Below are 27,335 nucleotides of genomic sequence, written 5' to 3' on the forward strand. Positions count from 1 at the left end.
ATTATTTGGAAATCTGGGTCATGCTTTAGTTTTCCTGTCATCACATACATCTGCAAGAACCCTTACTAGCAGCCACACACTTTTGTGTCTGATACTGAAGAGAATTCTATAGCTACAATTCTAAGGCAATCAGTTACTTGCTATGTTATGAATTAAGTATTCCAGTGGATTTCATTTTAAAATTAAAATTTAGAATGTCTTCTGTCAGCCTGTTATCTTTATCAGTATTGTATTTTCATAACTTTAAATACTGTGCAGAATTTAGTTTATATTTTTACTTTAAAAGATTTTTAAGCTTTTTTGAAAACATATTTTTCTTTCAGATTTATAGATTATTTTAATTCTGATTAAACCTTTAATCGGAGGGGAAAAAAGATACATTTATTCAACCAGAAGTTCTAGGATGGTACTGGTTTTCATTATTCTTAAAATTCTTTTAGGCATCTGGTATGATTAAAGAACTAGAACAGAACATCTGTCAATTAAAACAGCAGCTCCAGGAATCAGAACTTCAAAGAAAGCAACAGCTAAGGGTGAGTCCTTATTTTTATACAGAGCAGTGGCTAAATCTCACCTTTCCTTGTCTTGATTATATGTGTAAGTAAGAGTTGATTTAAAAGAATCCCTCAGACATGGAACTAGCCATTTTTTCTTTTGTTACGTTGTAACATTTTCCATCTTATTTATTTTAACAAAAGAAGATGCTAGTGGGATATAGAGAATAAAGAACAATAATTTTAATTGGAATAATCTTTTTTGATTCATTCAAAAAATAAGCCTTATTTAAATACATTATTATTTTAGAATAATCTCCTCCCTTTAAATTCCTCTCAACCAGTCTTCATAATTTCTCTTTCTTCTTCACATCTTCTAGATCCTTCCTTTGCCCTCATGGTCAAGAAATGCCAGACTGGCATCTGATATAATTTCAAGTGTATTATTTCTATATTGAGTCAGTTGGTTGCTTTTAAGTAATCTCCTAATAATAAGGGCCAGAAACTTTCTCTTCCACTCTAAAGTAGGTCCTTGTGAGAGTAGTTAACATCTTCAGATAACTAAGGTTTTCTGTTCTGCCCTAACATAAAGCTATTCATATTTCTATTTGTAGTTTACATCATTGGACAGGTAGGGCTCTTGTCATAATATGCAAAACTTCAATAAGGTTTGTCATCAGGTAGTTTGGTTTGTTTGTTTGTCTGTTTATTTATTTATTTCTAATATAATTTATTGTCAAGTTGGCTAACATACAATGTGTACAGTGTGCTCTTGGTTTTGGGGATAGAATCCCCTGATTCATCATTTACATACAACACTCAGTGCTCATCCCAGAATTTATTTAGATTACTAATTTTATTGACTCCAGTAGCAACTTTAACTATAATAAAAATAAATATTTATTATTCACAGGATCAAGAAAATAAGTTTCAAATGGAGAAAAGTCATTTAAAACACACCTATGAGAAAAAGGTAATGTGTTTTGTGGGGCACTGTAAGGCAGCGAGCATGAGGGCTGGTTTTTACAAAGCCATGCATTCTAGACTTTAAAGAATCATTTATTTCTCAAGTTTATTTCAGCTAGCCAGTGATCAAATTTTGCTTCTTCATTTTTCATGTTTATAAACAGCTTCTTTAATTCGATTAATTGTATCAATGTAAAAACACCCCTTGTATATTATATTTAATGAGTGAAGAGTATTGTGGTATTAACTTCTCATAACACTTTGAAATTATACTTTTTTCTACCAGTTTAAAAATATGATACAAGTGATAGGAGCTGTTTGTGTTCTGTTGTATCATATGTGCGGTAATGCTAAATATTTAACCAAGGAATATAAAACAATGAAAGAATTGTCTACTAGTTAAAAATTTCGTGAATAATTGTTTCATGTTATTTAGAACAGTGAATAATTCTGCATATGCTGGCATCCGTGTTATCAGTAATAACTGGGGGTTTATTGATATACTATTAACACCTTTGGCAATAAAATGCAAGGTTCTATAGGTTTGTGACTTATTTTTTAATGTTTGTTTATTTATTGAGAGAGTGTGTGCATGTGTGCGCACAAGGGAGGGGCAGAGAGAGAGGGAGGGGGAGAATCTCAAGCAGGCTCCACACTGTAAGCACTGAGCCTGATGCAGGGCTCGATCCCATGATCTTGTGAACCGTGAGATCATGACCTGAGCTCATGAGATCATGACCTGAGCCGAAATCAGGAGTTGGAGCTTAACCGACCAAGCCACCCAGGTGCCCCTAGGTTTGTGACTTTTAAACTTTAGTTTTGAATTTGTTGTTTGCTGTATAACCTGGATAGTAAAGAACAGTTAAATAGCAAAGATTTTATTGCTGCTTTTGGAATTATTTATTGTTGCAATATTAGCCAAATTAATCTACTTGTAAAAATATATATACAAAAGAAAATGAGAAAAACATTAATCCTTCAATAATTAAATACATACAGTTTAAAATTAAGCAGGTTTTATAGCACAGCATTCTTAAAACACTGTGTATACCTCATCTCACTTATCCATATAGTCACTCAGCAGATATTCATTAAACACTTTCATTGGTCGAAGGTGTCATTGGAATGGGGGAGAAGGTTAAGGATAAATTAGCATAGATTCTGCCTTCCAGGAGCTTAATATCTAGGAAGAGTGTTTCTGTCATTTGGAAAAGTGAATATTTCTACTGACATGTATTGACCTGAATACATGCCCTTTAAAATTACAATTTTCTGGGGCGCCCGGGTGGCTCAGTAGGTTGTGTGTCTGACTTCAGCTCAGGTCATGATCTTGCAGTTCATGAGTTCAAGCCCCGCATCAGGCTCTGTGCTGACAGCTCAGAGCCTGGAACCTGCTTCAGATTTTGTGTCTCCCTCCCTCCCCCACCCCTGCTCGTGTGCTCTCTCTTTTTCTCAAAAATAAACATTAAAAAAATTTTTTTTAATTATAATTTTCTTATTGCTAAGGTTTTTTCTCCTGCTGTTTTAATGCGGCCTCAATGCAAGATCTTAAATATATTTCATGTGTACAAAATGGTATCTGAACAAGAGAGGGAAATATTGTTTTCATTGAAATAAAGAACTTGTTTTTTTAGTTTTTTACTGTTGAGCATGCAGCTTCGTAAATATTTTTCTTACTAAAAGAAGACCATACGTTACCATAAGCCTCACCCCCACTGAATAACGCACCCTCTGGGTGTACTTGTTGGTCCATTGTTCATTCGTTGGGCAGATGTCTGGCTTCCTGTTCATTAAGGAACACCTTGGCCTCCTGCTTCTTTAAGCTCTGTGGTCAGCTCTCCTCCCGAGATAGTATCTGGGTACCTATGAGTTGGAAGGAGGGGCTGGGGGCAAAGAGAAGGGCAGGCACTGACTAATTTTGAGAGAATGTATTCCTATCCCAAACTCCTGTTAAGTTCTACTGAGGACTGTTAGAGCTGGAGAGCCCATCTCCTACCACTGTCTTCTCTTGGCTAGTTAGCCACAAAGTACATTAAGGTTTCTGGATCAGCCCCTCTGCCTGGCGGACACACGCAGGAAGCAACGTTCGAGCTCAGTTTGCGCCTGTCCAGTAACCTCCCACCCACTCCTGTTGTGTTTCCCTGAGTGACAGGGGAGCAAAGCCGAGTCCTTTTTAGTAGGCGTCCTAACTACAGCTTTTTCCCTTTCCACACGGTATCAGCTGGCCTAGCTTTTTAATAATGTAAGTAGTTAAAGTGCGTTAATTGTTTTCAATGTAAACAAGAAGTGTTTAAAATAATAGCGATCCTTAAAAGAAAAATAAGCACAATTGGTCACATTGCATGTGTTCTGACTTCATTTGCGCTGGAAGAAAATGTTGCTCAGCATGTCACTTTTTGTTTTACAATTAATTTCACAGTCTCCCCCTTTTAAATTGACATCTGTTCTTATTTCTTTATCAAACCTGCTGTGATCTCAGTCCTTGAAGATTTGATGTCTTGTACCCCCCTCAGGGAATATCCTTCTTGACTGCACAAAGAGCTGACATAAATCTGACACAGTCCTGGACTGTGGACTCAATAGCCAAGTGGGTTGTATAGGGTTTTTGTTGGTCCGCCGGTGTTACAGGTGTGCACGTTCAATAACTTTTGGTAGAAAACTTAGTTCTGAATATCTGTTCAGGAGGAGGAAATGCCATCTGAGTGACATTATTTCCTCACGCCAATAAGAAAGCAGCATGAGCGATTCTAACTTGTCTTTGAGGTCAGAGAAACAGCATCAAATGCTGTCCCTAATTTAAGCACACACACATATTATCTAATGGTTTTTATTGATCTCTAGCGGCTATTGCCTGCTCTTAAGATCTTTGAACATCAAACAAATAATAGGTAGTAAAACTAAATGTCATTGTTTGATGAAGTGTCCTAATCTGTTAAATCAGGAAATGGTCGGGCTAAATGATTTTACTAGCAAGGAAACACCTGCCTCCTACAAATAACCCATTGCTTGTTTTCCAAACAGTCACCGAAGAGTGAAAGATGGTACTGTTTACCTAAAGAAGTTTGTGAGACAGATGTTAAGCATGTATATTCTGAAATGTGCGAGAATTAAAATACCTACTTATAATTACTCTGCTGTAACTGTGGGACAGATGAGATACAGCGTCTGCTGGAGCTCGAAACCATCACAAAATCGTATTCCAGTGTTTCACCTTCACTTATAATTCTTTTAATCAGGTTAAAATAATTTAAAATGGTCACAGCTTTACACAGAATATACTGTGTAGTATTTTGCATCTTCTACTGGCATGGTTTTCCTTAAGAGGACAGTGTGCCTCGAGTGAAGTCTGGGAAAAAGGAAATGGCACAGTGAAACGTATTGTGGTGAGAAGTCATGCAGCCCGATGCCTGCGTTTCTCTCGCGGGGAAGCCGAGGCTGGGGATGGGGTGGAATTAGCCAGACGGTGTGGGTGCGCGGCCCCTTCCTGTGCTGGGATGTCTGCCACCGTGTATCTGTGTCCTTCTGCAGAGCAGAATCTCTTTCTTATTTGTACAAGTACTCCTTTTTTTGGATCACTTAAATCCTTGGGCTGCCAGGGAAAATAGACGTAATATTTTACATATGTTTACATGCATTTAGTAAATGTTCAATAATTGTGGTTGTGTCTAGTTCAATCAATTATTTACATCAGACTCCCATGTTGGGGAATAGGTGCTGTATCTTTGACTCTCCGGTTTGTATTTTCATTATTTAAGTGATTAAAATTTATTTTTGGTATTAGCCATATATAGTAGGGAAAGGATTACAAGATCAGGTTATTCTCCACTGCGTAGAGTACATAAAAAAGGAAAGGTTGACAGAAACATTATCTTTATCACCACAGGTATAGAATATAGGTAAAATATATATTTACCTGGAATATAGGTAAAAACTAAACTATAGAATATAGGTAAAATAAATATCTACCTGGAATATAGGTAACAACTAAAAATAGAGTCCAAAAAGGCAGTTAACCACCCAATACAAATGTATTCAATTAAGGACAAATAAACAGATCTTATGTGGGCCGGGTATTGTGCTGGGGATGTAGACATACATGAGAAAGAAACAGCTTCTAGCTTTAAGGACCCCTCAGCTCAAAAGTCTGTGCATTGACACATGCACCTTTACCTCCGAGGGAAGCCTCTCATTCTCCCCCTCAGATGGTCCCACTTCTGCTTCAGAAGTGGTTCCGGTGGTTTAGAGGCAATAAATCAGATCAAGGTGCTTGCGTTAGCGCACCGACTGGTGTCAGGAAGGCACAGCTGCAAACCTGACGACAAGGTTAAGGTTGAACAGAGAGGGATAAAAAGCACTTACAAGAGCTCAAATTCTTAGCAACTCAGGGGCTATTTTCTGAAAGGGCAGACAGCCCATCTAAGGGATTTACTGTACTGGGCCATCACTGTGACTTTGGGTCTTCATAATGACCTTGGGTTTTCAAGAAACTGTTTTATGTATAGAGTGTTCAGTGTGAAAAGGTAACATTTGCTGAGAATTTATTATTATGTTCCTGAAATTGTTCTAAGGGCTATACAGGAAGTAGTTTATTAACTCATCACAATTAACTTATTTTCCATGGAGTCACTTACTAACTCATCACAATTTTTGAAATATAGTTACCGTTAACCCCTGTTTTTCAGGGTGGGCGGGGGGATGCAGCGGAGGCACAGAGTGTCAAGTAACTTGCGGAGGAGCAAGGTAGAAACCCATGCAGTCTGACTCCACAGCTTGCTCTCAAGATCACCCTGTCACTTCAGATAGGTTTTCCTCAAAGTATGGGTAATTTTTTTGAAGTTTTCACTTAAAGGGGTAAATCTCAACGACACCTTCATGCAGAGCATTCTGAGTCCCAGAAAAACAAAACAAAACAAAACTTAGCAGGGAACAGGGGAAACCCCTGGTGGTGCAGTGCAGGGCGTCGCAGAGGTGCAGTCCCAATGTGTACAACATCACTGACCGACCAGTAACCCTGCCAGCGGCTCCCTGTTAGTTCCCCATGTAGCAGGTGGCTTCAGAGTCCCGCACAAGTAGGCTGTGAGGTGTGGAGAAAACTCCTCCTCGGTAGAAATCCCCAGTCCACCGCCCTGGGGACTTCCCGGGACCTGGATTGCAGTGGCGGTCCCGAGAAGAAGACCGCCCTAGCCGGCGTGTCACGGAAGCCAGGTTGTGTCCCCCGCATTCTTGGCCAAGCCTCAAATCCGAAAGGGTAACACGCCCTTAACAAATGAGTAGGAGAAAAGAGCCAAAATGGGGTCTGTGGAAGAACAGCATAGAGCAAAGGGAGGCCAATACAGAAGACCCAGAGAATGGAGTTTCTTCTGATAGGTATTACTCCAAAAGAAAACATCCAAAAAAATTCATCAGTAGAATCCCAGAAAGTACGATGTCTGTGAAAGAGGAGGAGACATCATAAGGAAAGAGAAGGATGCAGTGAAAACGGAGGTACTTGTCATGGAAAGGGTTGTGGAGACCCTGAAAACACGATAGCAGGTCCAAGATTCACGTAGGAGCTGGGGTGGGGTAGAGCAGATGCTGTAAAGTGTCAATCAGGACAAACCATTATCCTGCAGACTGCAAGGCAAAGGCAAAGAATGAAACATCTGGAGACAGGAGGTAGATACAAAAGCAGAAAACAGGAAATGGGCATACAATTGATATTCCTGAAGGGGGGCTCAGAATAGATTCGCACAAAAGGAAAGGTAGGAGAGAACCTTCCTGAAGGTCTCTGTATACGGATTTAGAAGAGTCACCCTGTATCAGGTAAAAATCAATAAAGCGATTCAACAGCATTTGAACCTCAGTGCAGAGAGTGGTTTTGTAAATATCCAGGCCTGGGTGAGAGGGGGCCGAAGTCAGGGGAGTTTAGTCTCCCTGGTTGCAAATCTGAATGGCTCAAAGCAGTAGAGTGACAAATGCTGTTTTTAGGCCAAGATGTTGTGACTCCGTAATCTTATACACACCCTTTCCCTCAAGTGCAAGGGCAACAGCCAACCTTCTTGGACATGAAGAGCCTCAGAGATAGATCACCCAGATATTCTTTTTGAAAATAAATTCTTACTGGCTGATGTACTTTAATTCACCTAAGGATAAGCAAAACATCACATCAAACAAAACAACAGAAAATACTTCAAGAATGAAAAGGAAGTAGGGGTGCATGCCACAAATAACTAAAATAGAGTTGAATTTTAAATGTTTTTTGTGTACATGATACAAAATAATGCAGATGTCGGAAAAATTTCTCCAGAGAAGAGATGTGTAGATAAAGAAAAATGTTAAAACAGTTATCTGGATCAAATCAACCAGGTTTAAAAGAAAACAGAATGGGTAGGAGAAGTTAACGTGCTAAGCTGTTACTTAAAAAGATAGGACACAGAGGCTAATTTTTCACTTGTTGACTATTAGAAATATTGGTTAAAAATAATTGTGATATCTTTGTAGTGTCACTGGTGAAATGAAAATCTATGTCAATCTATCAGAACATAGACGAGTTTTGGAACAACAACAAAAGCTATATAAAAAGGGAACATAAAAACCCCAAAAGCCTAAAGAAAAATGTGTAAATAAGAATATTTTCGTGATTGGGGCACCTGAGTGGCTCAGTTGGTTAAGCGTCCAACTTTGGCTCAGGCCATGATCTCGCAGTTTGTGAGTTCGAGCCCTGCGTCAGGCTCTGTGCTGACAGCTTAGAACCTGGAGCCTGCTTTGGATTCTGTGTCCCCTTCTCCCTGCCCCTCCCCCACTCATGCTGTCTCTCTCTCAAAAATAAACAAGCATTTAAAAAAAAAAAAAAGAGTATTTTAGTGATGACAATAAACTCAATAATCTCCCCTAGTAAAAGAAAATGTGTAATTTGGGTCAAAAGCCCAATCTGTGTGATATTTGTAAGAGACTTAAAATTAATTAACCGAGGAAACTTAAGCAAAAAGCCTAGGGAAACATGTGACAGCAGTAGAAACATTAACACTGAGACGTTAACTTCCCAAATGTCATTTCCACATCTTCCACTCAAACAGCTTTTCTTTTCTTTGTGTTTTTATGTTAGTGGATGTTTGGATTTTTACTTAAGATTTTATTTCAAGAAAGGATTTTACCGATACGAATATGTATGTTTCCAAAATGTCCACGCTGGGTCATCTCTGGGTTTAATTTTGGGCTTTAATCTCTTTCATACTGTACGTTAAAGGGACCAGATCAGTGTGGGGTTGCTGCTTCTGTTGCTTTATTATGTACTTACTCCATTTTAGCATGCCTACTATGTGCCAAGCCTATAATACAGTACAGACCAGGGATCCAATAGAAGAAAGACAGTAATTTCAGTCTAGAACCTGGTAAAATTGTGTACAATTGAATTTTTTTCCTCATGGAAAGTAAAATAAATGCAGTGGCAAAAATTTACAAGGCAGGTTAGATGCTCTTTTTAGTGAGGTCGGTATTTATAAGGTATTTTAACTTTACTATTTAGAATATGGGGGAGAGGCGTCCCCTGTCCTCATTCTCCTGAGGGCCTACCCTTGCCACCACCCTGTGGGTTCCTGTTTCCCATTTTTTCTCACCTCTTGTTGTCACAGCAGCCAGTAGAAGCTTTTTGATATTCTCATGGAATATCAAAATATGAAAAAACTCAAGGAAAATGTCCTTTCTCCTCTCCTTTGAGTCTACAGACAATGGATTTTATTTATGTATTGATTTTACCAAAGCACCAAAGGAGAAAAATGTAAGAGAATTATCAAAGGAAAACGTTTCTTTTTTTTAAAATTTTTTTTTTCAACGTTTATTTATTTTTGGGACAGAGAGAGACAGAGCATGAGCGGGGGAGGGGCAGAGAGAGAGGGAGACACAGAATCGGAAACAGGCTCCAGGCTCCGAGCCATCAGCCCAGAGCCTGACGCGGGGCTCGAACTCCCGGACCGCGAGATCGTGACCTGGCTGAAGTCGGACGCTTAACCGACTGCGCCACCCAGGCGCCCCTGGAAAACGTTTCTTTAAAAAAATATTTTTGTTTGTTTTTGAGAGAGAGAGAGAGACAGAATATGAGCAGGGAAGGGGCAGAGAGACGGGGAGACACAGAATCCAACGCAGGCTCCAGGCTCCAGGCTCCAGGCTCCAGGCTCCGAGCTGTCAGCACAGAGCCCGACACAGCGCTTGAACCCGTGAACCGCGAGATCATGACCTGAGCCGAAGCTGGACACTTAACTACTGAGCCACCCAGGCACTCCCAAAGGAAAAGGTTTTTGAATTTAGAGAGGTCTCCATCCAAACTGATACAGATAGCTAAGGACAGGCATTTTGGGCTAGCACTGAGTCAGTGTTTGAAGTGTTGTGTATGTGTGTGTGTTGTTGGTTTTTTTGCCTGTCATTCCTCTCCCAGCCCCTGTACCCACCAGTGGCCCTGTCAGCCTTACCTGGGCTGCCACCAGGTACACAGCCAGTTTTCCCAGCCCACTAAGTGACTTGTGATCTCTCACCTCCCAGCCAGGCTCCCTTGTGTGTGGAACCTTGGCTACCTGTTGACTCCTCCCTTCCTGTCCAGCTGTCCCAAAGTCTCCTTTCCCTCTAGATCCATGTAATGTCCTTGTTGGATATGCTTATGTGCATTTGCACCCGAAGACTTCTCTGTGAAGAGAAATTTCCAGCCCTCATGATTCACACTGCCTTTCCCCCAACTCGAAGGATGCTGCGTTTAGGAAAGAGATACTCATGGTGGGGGGATTGCCTCCCACACCCAGTGGACGCTTGTTCAAACCATCCCCAGCAGTGGAAGGGAGGACTGTTTCATCATAACCTGTATATGTTTGCAGAATGTAGACACGTCATGTATCACATTCTCCTGAATCTCGTGAGATTCCTTTCCTCTGGCTAATATGTAAGTTAAAAAAAATTCAAAAGTGATTGCTCCCGCTTTGAAGGTCTTACACGTCAGTTTATTTTACAGGAAATCCCCACACAGGTAGATTCACACAGTTACGAACTTTGACCAGAAAAGAGGTATTGAAAGTATAGTAAGAGAAATAGTTGTACGGTAAACGAACATGCTTAACCAAGTCTCTATCTTCAAATATCTAAATCTAATTTGACATTAAAAATAGATTTAAGATTACTGCTTCATTGTTTGTGTTTCTCCTTTGAGCACTTGCCTTCTGGTAAATTTTACCGTTTTTGTCATGGCAGACTCATGACCTGGAGGGTGAACTTGGTAAAGAGAAAGAAGAAGCTCAAAAGAAAATCCATAAACTTGAGGAAGCACTGAAGTGAGTAAAATTGTAATATATTTAATTAAAAAATGCTCTTGTTCTAATCCGTGGGCCAAATGAAGTAACTAGAACTTAAACATCATCTTTTTATAACAGCCTTGCTGTGGTTTAGTTTGAGTCCATTTTCCATCGTGAATCTCTATTTTCTGAATTTTATTACTAGCCAGCACATTTTTTTTAAATGAAAAATCAGTTCATCTGTTTTTAAGTGATAGGAATGTAAGAAAATAGAACTTAGTGGTTTTAGATGCTTTCTTCCTCTTAAATGAAAACAGATTAAAACGAAAAAAAAGAAGATTAGGTCTTAGGACATTTAGAAATTCCTCTGTAGATTTTTTTTTTTTTTTGACAAATTTGGGTAATGAAATGTTCCAGTTGTTATATTTGAAAATGGACTACTATACAAGCATTGTTTAGAAAAGATTTTGTCTCATGATAGAACACTTAAATATACACATTAAAGTATCAGATTTTATTTGTCTTCTCCATTCATTTACTAGGTTGATTAGGCCCTTCTTATCAGTAGGTTTTATCGTTCGGTTTCTAGCTGGAAAACATTGATTTAGTCAATAAATACTGAGTTTCCACCATATGTCAGGTAGTGTGTAGTACCTTCCCAGAGGACCTTGGGGTTGGTTGGAAAGATATTCAAGACCTTTGGCAATTTTATCACAGAGTGATAAGAACAGGGTACCTGACCCAAAAAAGAGATTTAAGAAGGGAAGCTTACTTGAGTACGTTTTATCTAGCTAACTCAGAGAATCAGCTAATTCGATTTTTCCTTCTTCCTCAAAACTTCAAACAATTTCTGGAAAGGCCAAAAAAGAACGCTCAGAATCAAATAAACTTAGTTTCAGATTCTGCCTGTGAAGACTGCATGACCATTTCCTCTCCCTCATTTCCTTGTTAATAAAATGTATTAGCTGAGTTGCCATATAGAACATGTTAAAATAATTTATGTACTAGGACGTCATGGGGTATCAATTTTGTATCTACACAAGGACTTATGCCTTATTTGTTCACATCACTACGTATGAATTAGATAAAGTCAGAAGAGAACTGTAATATTCATTAAACATTAAGTTAAGCAAGTGTGCTTTATGCTCTAAGTTGGACAAAACTAGGGCATTCTTGCTCTCTTTATGGATGGGATGCCCTTCCTTTATTCTGCATTCATTTTGTCCTCCTAAAATGTTGATTAATAACTTTCTTCATCTATTCAGTTTATCACCATTTTCATTTCTCTTTTGTTCTACTTCATCTCTCTTCTTTTGTAATTTCTCTATACTTTTTTCATTGGTTTGTTGACTTGCATTTTATATCCCTGAAGAAGAGAAAATCCCTTTGAATAACAGTACGTCAACAAATATTTGTTTGGTACTTACAATGTCTATAGACTGTGGTATCCTCAAGTAGAAGGTCTAGAAGATGTAAGTCAAGACATACTGTTGTTCTTAAAGATTTTGTGTAGTCCAAGTTAGGCTTTGGCAGTACTTAGAGTCCTGGATACTCACTTGTTGACAATAAGTGCAGTTGGAATTCAGAAAGATCTTTCCAGTGGCATATTGAGAGTTTATGTGTAAAATAGCATAGTATCTTTTAATGTTCACTGACAGATAGTGTAAGCCCCCTGAAACCTCTGTAGTTTTCTGTATACAACATTACCATTCACTGAGCCAAGTCACATTGTTTAAGGCTTTAAAGGTCTATACCAAAATACCAAATTTTACTTGGAGTTAAAAAGGCTATTTTATTTTAGATTTTTACTAAAATTCCCCCGTAGGCCTGTTTCTCCCATTCCCTGTGCAGGAGATGTCTTCGTTTTGACTAAATGTCTGTCTGACCTTAACAGTCCAACACCTAGGATAGCACGAGCATTCTGGCATGAAAGGAACAGAGTAAGTTGTTGTGTGGTCTGAACTTCAGAGTCAACAGCCCAAGCTGGCTGTCTCCCCAAGGAAAATAGTCTGGAGAGTGACTGCTACTGCTTTGGAATCTAAGAACTGTGTTAGACCCAGTTGGGGTCCAGGGACAATTCCATTTTTCCCAGAAGACAGCTATGTATGATCTAGAAATTTGCCTTGATTATTAGCAAAATGTTTTCTGTAATAAATATACACAAAGTGGAAAAATCTCACTTTTGAATGTGGTGGTGTTTATTCATTTCATCATTTTTTCATTTACTCATTAAGGGTTTATTTCTTCTGTGTGTGTTGAATGTGTGGTAGAGACCAGCAGAGACAGCAGTTCATACATAGGAATTCATATGTGTGGGAGCCCATGATAAATGTATTCAACTCAATCTTCAGTTAACAGCTCAAGATGATACCTGAGAACCTCTCATTATTGAAGAGGGACCCTGATTTGCCGTCAGCATTCGCTTAAAATGCTGACTCCTTAAAGCTCATTCGCCTATTGTTATTATTTTCCAGAAATAAAACTAGTTTAATATTACTGCGCTATTTAGAGTTCTTATTCTACACATATCCTAAATAGTTTTTGCTTTCTATTTTATTTTTATTCTAGAAAATAATTTTAATATCCTCCAATAACTGAAAGTTAGCTGAAACTATCAATGGTATGAGTTCTATGTATTCATTTGTTTTCAAAGATAAGTAATTAAAATATATGGGAAACATAGTAGACTAATGAATGGAAAATGACCATAGATAGCAAGATAATTTGGTGTAGCTCTTTGAAGGACTAACATGGAAAAAAAATTTTTTTTTATTTTTAGAGAAGTTAAAAATCTATAAACAAGAGAGGTAGATAGTATAGATTTGGTTTATTCCTTTTCAATATTCATATATTTTTAACAGATTTGATATCTGAGTTTTTTGTGCTATGAAAATAATAAAGCATGGTTCTGAGATACTGTATACATTGTCTGTTTTAAAGTATTTGATGAAACATTGCTAAGTCTTCTTTTTGATTGATACTCTCAAGCATTTCTTTTGCAGTAAAATACAAAACTTCCTTGAAACAGATTTATTCTGATCCATTTTAACTCTTTTGCATTGTCAAATTGTAAACATTACAAATATTTCTACCCTCACACTAATATGTACATATAAAAGCTTTCTGGTTTTTAATTGGTACTGAAAATATGTAGTCGTGATTTTACTAGAACATATGATAATGTTGGTCTTTAGATGATATGGTGAGAAATGACCCTACAGGAAGCAAGCCCTTATTTAACTAAAACATATTGTTTTGGTTGTAGTTGTGATGTATACATATATATGTATACATGACTGTGTGTGAATTAAACTTCTACTGGGTTTTAAGAAGAAGTACAGAGGGATGAAACAAACTCAGATCTGGGCCTTAACCTCTCAGCCCAGAGGCCTGTTGACATTACTGAAACAAACATGCATTTTTGTTAAAAGGAGACGTCTTATGAAAACTGGCTATTCCTTTATTTTACTTTTTAATCGTTGCCTTCCTTAAATTTTTATCACAGTTACTTTATAATCCTGAAACATGGGCTTATCTGACTTTTTGCAAATTTTTATAATATATAAAATGCAAACTTAGAAGATATTTGAATATATAAATATTTAGAAATAGATGCTAAGTTTGCTCTTGCTTAGAATTTGCTGTAAACAAAAACACTATAAGGAAAAGTGAAACAGTGGCTAATTGTACCCTTACAATTTTTAAATAATCGTTCTGAAGCTAGATCATAGAGTACCATGGTTTAAAATCTGAAAGATAAAAAAGAAAAAAAGAAAAAAAAAGAGCATACGGGGAAAAGCCCCCCTCCCATTTAAGCCTTCTAGCTGTGTATTTTCCCTTTCCGGAAGCAGCCATGTTGCCAGTTTTTGTGTAGCCTTTCATATGCAAGCGTGAATATTCCTTTTTCATCGTCTTTCCTCTTGAACTCTACATATATCCTCATCTTCCTTCTTTTTGTCATTCTGACTCATCAGTATTCATTAGAGATTATTTCCTGTAAGGACATAAAGAGCTGCTTCCCCATCTAATTCATGCATTTGATATAATCTGTGTAACCGGTTCGGTACTGATGCCCGTTCTTCCATGTGTCGTCTGGTACCTGTATGGTTTGATTTTAACCTTTAAATCTGTGATCCATTTGGAATGTGTCCAGTGTTGGCTGTGAGGTAGGGATCCTGTTGTTTTTGTTGTTTGTCCAGTGGTTACTTACTTAACTCAAGATCATTTATTTAATAACCTAGTCTTTCCCTCATTTGAGTTCTGCCCCAGGGCCTTTATCATTGGATGTGTTTCTAGATTTTTTGTTCCGCTCCAGAGTTCTAGATAGGCTTCCACCAGCCTCATGTTCTTTTAATTACTGCAGTTTAAAAATAACATTTAATGTCCGGTAGGACCTCTTATTCTGCCACGGTGGTCCTTTTTTTAACAATCTTTTTCTTTCTTATTTATATGTTTCCACTTGAGCTTTACAGTTAGCTGTCTAGTTACAAAAAGAAAAAAACATCAGTCCCATTAGTCTTTTTGTTAATGTTGTCAAATATGTATAGCTCAACAGAGGAAGAATTGACATCTTTTAATGTTAAATCTTTTTATGCAAGATCGTGATACGCCTTTCTATTGGGTCAGGTCTTCTCTTGTGCCATTCTATAGCTACACCTGTTTTTGAAACAGACATTGTTCTTACGAAATTTATGTTACTTAAATATCACAAGTTCGTTCTTTCATATAAAGCATATGTACTAGTATTTTGACTATCAGGGTGAGTGATGTGAAAATTGAAACATGTAGGAAGTTGTGCCTTCTACGTTTGAAGTTTCATACAGAATTTGAGGTATAGGTTTTAAAATATCTGTGACTCTTGGTTTTGGCTCAGGTCATGATCTTGCAGCTTTGTGAGTTTGAGCCTTGCATTGGGCTCTGGGCTGGCAGCACGGAGCCTTCTTGGGATTCTCTCTCTCCCTCTCTCTCTCTCTGCCCTTCCTCCACTCGTGCTGTCTCTCTCAAATGTACTTTTATGTGAAGAATGCAGAACTCCTGAGGGCATTACGTGCTTTGTTTATACTTCTCCTATAGCCATTCAATGCCTCATATCTGATTTGAATCAAATTAATTTATTGATTCCTCCTAACATATATTGTATCCTAGGAATTTTGTTGGTACTAAGCATATAAAGTGCTGATCAAAGCAGGCATGGTCTCTGCTGTGGCCACCGTATACAGCTGCACAGGTTTTGTACTGCATACTACATCATTTGTTAGTATATAGTATGGTACACTACGTATCAGTGCCCGCACCACGGAGGGCACTGTTCACAGAGACTGCTGTGTGATGTTCCGGAAGTTGGGTGTGGTTTTCCTGCTTTACTCGATAACCTCAGATATTATTGATCTTATTTTATTTGCTTAGTAGAAAATAATTATTTTGCCTTCTGTTAAGCTATTGTTGGGATTGCGGCCCTGTTTGTAAAAATAGAATGTTTTTTTTTATAATGGAAATAGAAAAATAGAAAGAAAAAACAAACAAACAAGAAATGTTTCAGGCACCATTTCAAGAGTTCAGGCTGGTAATTTATAGGAAGTCCAGAATCAGTCTGCTTAACCTCCTACGCCCATGGCATCTTTTTAAAGCTCAGTTGTCTGAGCAGCTCCTAAGGGTCTTACTGCTTCACTGGCTTCCCTTTACTGGTTACCATCAACTCAAATGTTCGGAGCGCATCACGGTTATCCTTTGTGTAATGTTTTCCTCTGTTCATGCATGCAGAATGAATATCAGTGTTATTTTCTTCTGGAGGCCAGTCTGATAGGATGTCTCTAAAGCTACCCAACTTTTCCTTTCGGAGGAAAAACAATCTTAGGAACTTAAATACAAAAGTCGTATTTATTGTGGAATTTCTATCCAGAACTCTTTAGAATGCTACTGATTTTTTGTAGTGCCAATTGTAGACAGCTTATGGATTTGAAATGCTTTCAGGATTATATCGTTTAAATAATGAATGGATATAGGAAAAGTAAATAATAATAACTTCTAGTAGAGTTTATTTCAGCAAGTAAATAGTTCATGTATTTATAATAATAGTATGTAATGGGTTTATAATACAGAGTGAGCTTATTATAAGACAAGTAAAATGTCTATTTTTAAAACAGACTGAAATGACCTTTATAGTATAAACAAATATTAACATATAATTAAAACTAAAATATAACATAAACATGTAGAAAAAGGAAGATATTATTGTACCAGCAATAAAATTATTTCTGTATTTAAATTCTAAATTTGCCCTGACCTGAACTCTTTCAGGTGGTTTTAGGAGGCATTTGAGTTTATTGTAGGTTAAGAGATGGGCTCTGGACCCAACTGTCCTAGGTCCAAATTCCTGCTCAGATGAACAGCTGTGTGATCTTGTGTGTGGTGCTTAACTTCCATGTGCTGTAGTCTTTACATCTGTAAAATGAGAATAATATCTTCCTCCTAAGGTTGCTGAGAGGCTTGGAAGCGTTAACAAGAAGCATTTAGAACACTGTGTGTTACATACATGTATGAGCCCTTCACATTTTGTTTGCCATAGCCTTATCAGAGGACACAAACAAATTCTTCAGAAGACGTAATCTTTCCCTGGCACCAGGATGGTTTTAAACAGTTTTATTGATGTGTAATTATCACAGCATAGAATTTCCTCATTTTAAGCAGTGCTGAAAGTGGCTTTTAGTAAATTTACAGTTTGTGCCACCATCACCGTGACTCAAGTTTAGAACGTTTTCATCAGCCCCAAAGATCCCTTATGGCACCAGATTTTAGAAGGAAATTATCATAGTTGATTTTTTTTTTTTTTCCGGACTGAAAGGAATAAGTAATAAGGGACAAGATCTTTGGCAATCATTTTATGTAAAATGCTAACTGACCACTTCTTATTTTGACCCTCAATCAAGTGAAGTCATCATATTGAGATGTACTTTGGCATTTTGTGGAGACCTAACCAAATGGAGCCCTAATATGTTGCTTCTGGGTTCTTTAACTTTCTGATGCTTTAATACAGGGATGAATTTAGAAAGCATTCATGGTGTGTGTGTGTGTGTGCACGTGTGTGTGCGTGGGTGTGCGCGCATGTGCACGCGGGCACATGCATGCACATGTAAATGCACTGAGAGGGATCTGGAACTATATATATACGTGTGTATATATATATATATATATACACACGTATATATATACACGTATATATACGTATATATACACATACGTATATATATATATACACATACGTATATATATATACACATACGTATATATATGTATATATGTATATATGTATATGTGTGTGTGTATATATGTATATGTGTGTGTGTGTATATATGTATATGTGTGTGTATATGTGTGTGTGTGTATATATGTATATGTGTGTGTCTGTGTATATATGTGTGTATATATATGTATATATATATGGCACACTTTGGCACATATATATACACACACACATATATCTACCTATATATATCCCTCACATATGTATATATATACATATATATGTGTATATATGTATATATGTGTGTATATATACACACACATATATACATATATGTGTATACACACATACACATATACATATATGTGTATACACACATATACACATATATACACACATATATACACACATATATATGCACACATTATATATACACATATATACACACACACATATATACATACATGTATATACATATACACACATATATGTATACACACATATACACACATATATACACACATATACACACATACACACATATATACATATATATACACATATATACACATATATATGCACACACATATATATGCACACATATATGTACACACATATATATACATATATATACACATATACACACATATATACACATATACACACACATATATATATACATATGTGAGGGATATATATATGTGTATATATGTGTGTGTGTGTGTGTGTGTGTGTGTGTGTGTGTGTATGTGCCAAAGTGTTTGCAATGAGAGTAGGGGTGATGTTCATGTTTTCGTCTCTGTATTTGTATATTATTTGAGTCTTTTCCAATAAGAATAGTATGATTACTTTTATAGCTTAATAATAAAAGACCAAACAAAGAAACACTAGAGATTTTAGAAGGAAGAATTCTGAAATATTAATAATGGTCACCTCTCGTTGGTGAGCATATGGGACTTATGCTCTGTATTTTATGTATTCTGAAATACATATGTCCATTAGTTCCTCAGAGTCCTGAGACACTTTCAACTTGTTCTAACCGTCTTAGCCAGCATGGGCTGGAGCAGGCAGTAAACCCAGACAGTCTCTGGAAATACCCTAAGTCTAAATATTTTTTTTTAAGTTTATTTCATGTATTTGTTATTTTGAAAGAGAGACAGAGAGACTGCAAGTGGGGGAGGAGCAGAGAGAAAGGGAGAGACAGAATCCCAAGCAGGCTATACAGTGTCACTGCGGAACCCTGTGTGGGACTTGAACTCACCAACTGCAAGATCATGACCTGAGCCAAAGTTGGACACTGAACCGACTCAGCCACCTAGGTGCCCCTCAATATTTTGGGGTTTTAATTGGAAAAAACTTTTCATGTATTTCTTATAACAAAAGGATAGGTGATAAGGTTGACATTACTTTTTTTTTTTTTTAATAGGTGAGAATTTTTGTCATCTAGAATGAAGGGATACCCTGCTACAACATGTTAAGAAAGGCTGTTAGGAAGCCTGTGGAATATAGAATAGACAATACAGGTTTCTAATAAATATATAATTAGGATATTCTTTTTAAAAAAAAATTTTTTTAACATTTATTTTATTTTTGAGACAGAGAGAGACAGAGCATGAACGGGGGAGGGGCAGAGAGAGAGGGAGACACAGAATCCGAAGCAGGCTCCAGGCTCTGAGCCATCAGCCCAGAGCCTGACGCGGGGCTCGAACTCATGGACTGCGAGATCGTGACCTGAGCTGAAGTCGGACGCTCAACCGACTGAGCCACCCAGGCGCCCCTATAATTAGGATATTCTTAATGAATGTAAAAGGTATTTGCCGTGGGAGATTATACTACATTTTTGACATGCTTTAGGTTTCCTTGTGGGAATTCTCATATAATAAGTAGATTCATTTTTCACTTTTAATTTATGAACCGTATTTTATAAACTTGAATCTGCTTGTGGTACACATATTTTGATTCCTAATGCCACAGTGGGTTACATACACTGGTTTGCACCCAAGAGTAAGGCATCATGCCCCAGATTCCGATCCCTGGGGAGGACTCCAGCTACTTGGAGGACAGAAAATGCCACAATGCCAGCCACTGGGAATAGAAGTCCAAACATTTCTGCCTACTGCCCTTTAGTATTGGAGTCACCAAGAACACAACACCATCCAGCCGCGAACAGAATGATGCTTTACTGACACAAAGAAGAGACAGCAAGAGCCGCTTCAGTAGTGGGCTCAGTCCCCCACGGGCAGTGGCTCTCTCCCCACCGCTGTCACAAGGCAATTTTCCTACCTCTCCTGTGCTGCAGTAGAAGAACCCTGCCTGTCCTCTCCCTGTGGAGGATGGATAGTTGACAGCAACGTTGGCCAGGTGCCAGATGATGCACATACTTCAAAGACAACAGAGCATTCTTTGAGCTGAACCCGAGAGAAATATTCCACCCAAGGTGATAAGCTCAGCACAGGCTTTGGGGGCTCCTTATCCGTGGAGAAGTGTTCCAAGCCCTGAGGCCTATTCTGATAAGGTGGCTGAGTCGGGGGTCAAAAGTACATGCAGAAGACTGCCCGATATTTCAAGGCAGGTGAATCTCATGCCTGACCTGTACTTTAGGGAGATGTTCCTGGCAGGAGTGAGAATATCATACAGATGAGTAACAAGAAATCCGAGGCAGGAAAATAAGGAAGATGAGGACACTGTTAAGAGTCCATGTGAAAGACAGTAGACACAGAGGGTGGTGAGTCTGTGATGAAGTATAAATGCAGCCTCCAGGGAAAACAGCTGCTTTGGAGCCATTGAGTTCATCTAAGCATTCTTTGGAATTCAAAGTCAGAATGAACTTTCACAAATAAATTGCTGATGGAAAAGCTATACTGCTTTATATTTTTGTTCCACGTAGGGGTAAAGAGATTGTGGAGTAAATGGAAACATTAAGTTAAGGTACTGCATTTTAAAATACTGTTTGGTGATCTCAGAACATACAAATTTAGAGCTGCTTAACTATTATTATTAAATTTTGTTCCAGCTTTATTGAGGTATGATTGACTTATGACATTGTTTAAGCTTAAGGTGCATAATGTGTTGACTTGCTACACTTCTATATTGTGAAAAGATTGTCATGATAGCTTTGGCTAACACCTCCATCAGCTCACAGAATTACCATTTCTTTTGTGGTGAGAACCATTAAGATCTGCTCTCTTAGCAACTTTCAAGTATATAATACGGTCTTGTTAACCGTGCTGTACATTAGATCCCAAGAACGTATTCATCTAATAACTAGAAGTTTGTACTCTCTAACAAACATCTCCCCCTTATCCCTTCCCTCCCAGCCCCTGGCCTTCACTTGTTCCACTCTGTTTCTGAATTTTTGTATTTGTCTTTCCTAGTCTGACTTATTTTACTTAGCAGAGTGCCTTCAAGGTCAATGCATTTGTTGCAAGTGACAGAATTTCCTTCTTTTTATGGCAGAATAATATTCCACTGTGTGTGTGTGTGTGTGTGTGTGTGTGTGTGTACCACAACTTCTTTATCCATTTCATCTGCCAATGGACACTTTGGTTGTTTCCATGTCTTGGCAATTGTAAATAATGCTGCTATGAATATGGGGGTGCAGATATATTTTTGAGTTGGTGTTTTCATTTCCTTTGTATATATTCCCAGATGTAGTATTGCTGGAGCATATGGTGGTTCTGTTTTTAATTTTTTGAGGGTCCTCCATACTGTTTTTCATAATTCAGCCATTATTTCTTTCAGTAAGTTTCCTCCTCTCTTCTCCCTGTCTTCTTCTGAAACTCCAGTACACAAGTTGGTTCTTCTGATGGCATCTCACAGTTCATGGAGGCGTTATTGATCCTTTTTCTCCTCTGGGTAATTTCCTGTCTTCCGTCTCACAGATACTTTTTTCCTTTCTATTTATTTATTTATTTATTTATTTATTTATTTATTTATTTAATTTTATTTTAATTTTTATTTTTTTGCCTGATCCACATTGCTGTGGATACTGTTGGTTCTTTTCCATGACCGGTTTCTATTGTATTTTTTCATATTCATTGTATATTCTACAACTGCAGAATTCCTATTTGGTTCTTTTTTTTTTTTTTTTTTTTTTTATGATTTCTCTGTTAAACTTCTTATTTTGTCCATGCGCTCTTTTCTTGATTTCGTTGATTTGTCTTTCTGTGTTTTTTGTGCCTCACCCTTAAAAATATATTTTGTATTCTTTATCGTGTAAATCACAGATCTCCATGTCTTTGGGGTCATTTGCTAGATTATTTTGATCCTTTGGTGGTGTCATGTTTCCTTGATTTTTCACGTTCCTTGAAGTTTTGCGTTGCTATCCTCACATTTGAAGTAGCAGTTACTGACCAGGGGTCTTTACTAATTGCCTTCAGGAGAGAAATGCCTTCCTTCAGCCCTGCTAGGTATTCTGAAGCTTTCTCAGACTTTCTAGAGTACACCTGCTCTATGCTTTTCCTCCCTCTTGTGGCAGAATTCTTAAGCCCGTTCATTTCTTTGATCCTGCACCATACCAGGCTAAGTGTCGACAGACTCGTTTGTTTTTACAGAAATGGTGCAGAAGCTCAAGTTTGTGGTCTTTTCCTGGCCCTCAGATTTAGGCTGGCTCTCTGTGCCATGCTCAAGCTTGCTCTGCCTGCTGCCATTGAAACCTCGTGCAGGGAGCTGGCCGTAGGGTGGAGGGGGGGGGTGTGGGTAAGGTGCACAGAGTGCTATGGGTGGCTGTGGGCCTGTTGAGGGATCTGTGGGTAGGGCATTCCCAGTGGCTCATGGGCAGGCTTCTTGGTGGAATCCATGATGGAGTGCGTAGGACGCGAGCACTGTTAATGCCCTCTGAGAGCCCTGTCTGCTTTTCTCCCAGCCTCTTCCCACCCGCTGGTCACGCAGCTCGTCCTTCAGTACTCTGGATGGGGCGAGACAGAAATGAGCTTCTTTTGCACAACCTTTAGGTTTGTGAGATCCTGTTGTTACATAGCACTGTAATGTATTCTCATCTGTTGAATAATATTTCAAAGTGAACATACTGCAATGTACTTATCCATTCTACTGTCGATTTCTAGTTTGGGGATATTATTAATAGTGCCGTAATGGATATTCTTACTATGTTTCTTTCACACACACACATTTCTGTTGGATATATCTACCTTCATCCATATTTTCATGTTGTGCCAAGCTGGACACATGCAGGCTTTTAGATCATTCATTGGCATTGTCAAAGAACCGAGTGAAGTTAATGGGGGTTCAGGTTGCTTTGGGACCAAAGGGAAGAAGTTGGAGGGCTTTCCTCACTGTAACTTCACCCTGGTGCAGTTTTGAACCTCTAATTCTATTAATAAAATTAATATTTTAATCTTAAATATTTTAATATTTTAAAATATTCCTCCAACAAATTCTCAATAGCTGTTTGTTTGTTTTTTAAATATATAATCATATTTTCAGGTAGCACTGCTTTTTCAAGTATAATTTCACTTGCACATAAATTATTAGAAAAAAAATTCTTGAGGGGCACCTGGGTGGCTCAGTCAGTTAAGCATCTGACTTCAGCTCAGGTCATGATCTCACATTCACAAATTCAAGCCTTGCGTTGCGCTCTGTGCTGATAGCTCAGAGCCTGGAGCCTGCTTCGGATTCTGTGTCTCTCTTTCTCTCTGTGCCCTTCCCCCTCTATCTGTCTCTCAAAAATGAATAAATGTTCAAAAAAAATTTTTTTAATAAGAAAAAAAAATTCTTGATGTTTTCTGAGGTAATTCAGAATGTCCTTCAATTATATTTTTATTTGTTTTGCAGCCAACTCTCAGTGCTAGTGCTAGGCAGCAGATGGTCATCATTTGGTTTATTGAAAGTCATTCTATAAAATTATTTACGCAAAAATGAACAGCTTCTCTTCTTCTGCCTGACTTATAGTTTTATTTAAAATGCATTAATTTATGAAATATTTTTGGGGTTTTATTTTTCCAACACATTTTAGAAAACAGTCTTTTCTTGCTTACTATACACAGTATTTATAATCCCCCATTACAGTGGAAAACAGATTATTTACCCCTAAAGTTATATTTTTAAAGAAGTTATATTTTTAAACATGAGTGGAAAAGCTTCCCTGTAAGGTTCTTTTAAATCTCCTTCATTTATCTTTTGGTTGTTTGTTGTTATAAATCAACATTTATCATATTAGTAGGAATGGGGATTAATCTTCAAATAGGAATGCCTTAGAGTATAGATAATAAAACTGCAATGTTATAATGACAGTGTTTTTGTCCTTTTATTTGCTAGTAACTAATCTTAAAAGAAGACTTAAATGGAATACTAAATAATCTTGTGATTATTCCAAAGAGGGAGTGGACTACATTTTGATTAGGTTTGTTTTTTATTGGAACATTGCTTATTTCAAAAATTTAGATGAATTTTCCATTAAAAGCAGATAACCTTCCAGTTTACCCAGAGGCTTGAATTTTGAATTTTGGTAGAAAGGGAGAGCTAGGTTCAATCAGCCTCGTGTAGAAATTTTCAAGTATAGCTGAATCGTATAATTCTAAATTCAGTTTTATATATTGCCTGAATGAGGGACTGCGGCTTGGTCCTTTTGTTTGTAAGGTTGGTGAAAAAATCTCAAGGAATTACTCGTGATATATGCTTTAAAATGGAAAAAATTGAATTAAGGAGCTATATAGAAAGAAGCTAAAGATTTCTATGCCTAATAAGTGAATGAAAACATCTTTACCTCAAAAAGAAAATGTATTCTGTTTAGAAAAGAAATTTGTACTTTTAAAAACCTTTCTTGAAATATAATTATAAAAACTGTTCTACTACAATATAAAGTAGGCTGTAACTTATGATACTTAATAAGGAACTTTTAATTACTTCAAATACATATTAAGTCTTGAGCTCTCATACGGTGATAACATCCCCTCCCACACTCTGTGCTTTTTTCTTTTTGCCACACTCTACTCTTTATCTCCAAAATTGTCTTAGCCATTCTTATTTGGTCTTCTACTTCAATTTCAGAATCTGGTTTTACTAAAATTCTGTTGATATTTTATTATATTTGCATTATCTTTATAGATTAAGTAGAATTAAAAATTTCACGACATTGGTTTCTTTCTTCCATACATAGTATATTTCTCCATTAGTCTGTTTTAATGGCTTTTAATGTTTATAATTCTCTCCACATATATTTTACATATTTTTGTTAAATTTATTCTTACATATAGTTTATGCTACCATTTTGTATTTTTCTTTTTTAAACATATATATTTTAACTTTTTTTAATGTTTACTTATTTTTGAGAGAGAGAGAGAGAGAGTGTGTGTGTGAGCAGGGGAGGAGCAGAGAGAGAGGGAGACACAGAATCTGAAGCAGGCTCCAGGCTCCGAGCTGCCAGCACAGAGCCTGATGTGGGGCTCAAACCCATGGACCAGACCATGAGATCATGACCTGAGCTGAAGTCAGACACCCAAGCGACTGAGCCACCCAGGTGCCCCAAACTTCTATATGTATATTTATTAATGTTAATGTATATTTGAGAGAGAGAGAGATAGTGAGTGAGCAGTGGAGGGGCAGAGAGACAGGGAGACACAGAATCCGAAGCAGGCTCCAGACTCTGAGCTGTCAGCACAGAGCCCGACGCAGGGCTCAAACTCACGAGCTGTGAGATCATGACCTGAGCCGAAGTCAGATGCTTAACCAACTAAGCTACCCAGGTGCCCCTAAACTTATATTTTCTACTTGAAGGACCCAGTTGATAGACATACATTTTAAAAAATATACTTTGGGGTGCCTGGATGGCCCAGTCAGTTGAGCATCTGACTATTCATTTTGGCTCCGGTCATTATCCTAGGGTCGTGGGATTGAGCCCTGCATCAGGCTCTGCACTGATAGCACAGAGTCTGCTTAGGATCCTCTCTCTCCTTCTCTCTCTGCCCCTCCCACACTTGCGCTTTCTCTCTCAAATAAGTTAAAAAACAGTTTTTGTTTCCATCCAGCCAAATTGCTTTAGCTGTGGAAATTACAGCTCCCTGCATACTGTGTACCGTCATTCATTCATTCTTTACTCTCCGTCCCCATGTTTCCTGGGACTTACTGGCTCTGAATGGATGTATATGGAACATTTGTGGATATTACTCGGATTTTCTCTGTTATGTGGAAGAATCCCAGCCAGTAAATTTTAAAAATTTGTTTAGACACAGAATCTTTTACCTAAGGGAGGAAGAGGGTGTCTTCCTACCACATTTTTCTCTGGTTCTGTTTCCAAAGACCAGTTTACTTTTGCTCTTAAGTGGACCTGTATAGATACTTTTTTATCAGTCTGCTTCCACTTGCTTTGAATTATTGGCGATTCCTCCCACCTTCTTTCATCAAGTTGTTTGTTTATCTCAGTTCTTGTTCTTGGGGTTTTTGCCCCATTTTTTCCCCTTTTCTCTTTCTAGGTATTTTAGTGAGTATTTGCAGGATTCAGGAGTTGTTAGCCAGATTCCATTTTGTATATGGAGACCAGAACTATTTTTAACTTATTTTCTGATAGAATTCTTTTTGAAATGTAATATATACACTTCCATCCTTTTTACCATCGCATAATGAAAACAATTTATGGTAAGTCAGAATCGTCATTTGTGGAATCAATTATTGTGATTTACTGTAGATTCAATTATAGATTAGTTTATGTGACTAAAATCTAAATACATAGTGACCTCCCCATGACCTTGAAACTTGATTTTTAAAAATTCCTTGATCTCAGCTTGCTTTGTGGTCTTTTGCCTCTTTTTTCAGGAGGCTAGCAAGCCATGTGGAGCTGCATGACCTCCTGAGCAGTGCAGTGCTGTTAGCTTTCTGCAAAATTAATAAGCGAATCAAAGGCCGACTCAGATCTCCCAAATGGTTTTTTTTCTAAATCCTGAAAATCATCATACTCTCTGTTGCCATGAGTATTCCTTCATTTTCGTACCACTGATATGTGCTTTATTAATGTAATAGACCACCGTCCACTCCTTCTGAACTTTTATCGCTGTTTATTTTTTCCTAACGCTGTTTGTGTCATCATATACTCGTGGAGCACATAGGGATGCCTTTGTCATCACTTTGTCATCATCTCCTCCTCGTCACCTGCCACCTGTCACTAATTACATGTAAAATTGGTGCTGTTTCTCTTCTTGCACCTCCAAAGTAGTTTCTGCTTTCATTAAAGTGCTTGTTTGAATCCCTTCCTTTCCTATATCCTGTTAACGTAGAAGGCCGTCCCCCAGGCCCATCCTCCCATGCATTCTTTGGCTCCTTTCACAATTATGGCCTTTTCTCCATTGCGCAGACTAATTTAAGACCCCTTTGTTATCTCTCAGCTGCACTGGTCCTTTTAATGTTTTTGTTTTTTTTTTTTTTTTTTTAATTTAT

The 27,335-nt window shown here is 37.7% G+C and overlaps 1 protein-coding gene across 19 annotated transcripts in view; it reads left to right on the forward strand.

Annotated features, from left to right (window-relative positions):
• Positions 1–27,335, forward strand: part of CEP112 (centrosomal protein 112) — a 481,908-nt gene that overhangs the window by 116,943 nt on the left and 337,630 nt on the right. For all 19 annotated transcript variants that reach the window (XR_015244252.1, XR_015244253.1, XM_086687813.1 and 16 more), the window contains 3 exons: positions 441–533; positions 1,408–1,467; positions 10,671–10,750. Coding sequence is in view for 17 of the 19 variants with exons in the window: in XM_086687813.1 (XP_086543939.1) it covers positions 441–533; positions 1,408–1,467; positions 10,671–10,750 (233 nt within the window). In the remaining 2 variants the exon portion in view is untranslated. The remainder of the gene's footprint in view (positions 1–440; positions 534–1,407; positions 1,468–10,670; positions 10,751–27,335) is intronic.

This window comes from Puma concolor, chromosome E1, assembly GCF_028749965.1.
Source record: "Puma concolor isolate L17-30 chromosome E1, mPumCon1.1.hap2, whole genome shotgun sequence".
In the NCBI taxonomy this organism is placed as follows: domain Eukaryota; kingdom Metazoa; phylum Chordata; class Mammalia; order Carnivora; family Felidae; genus Puma; species Puma concolor.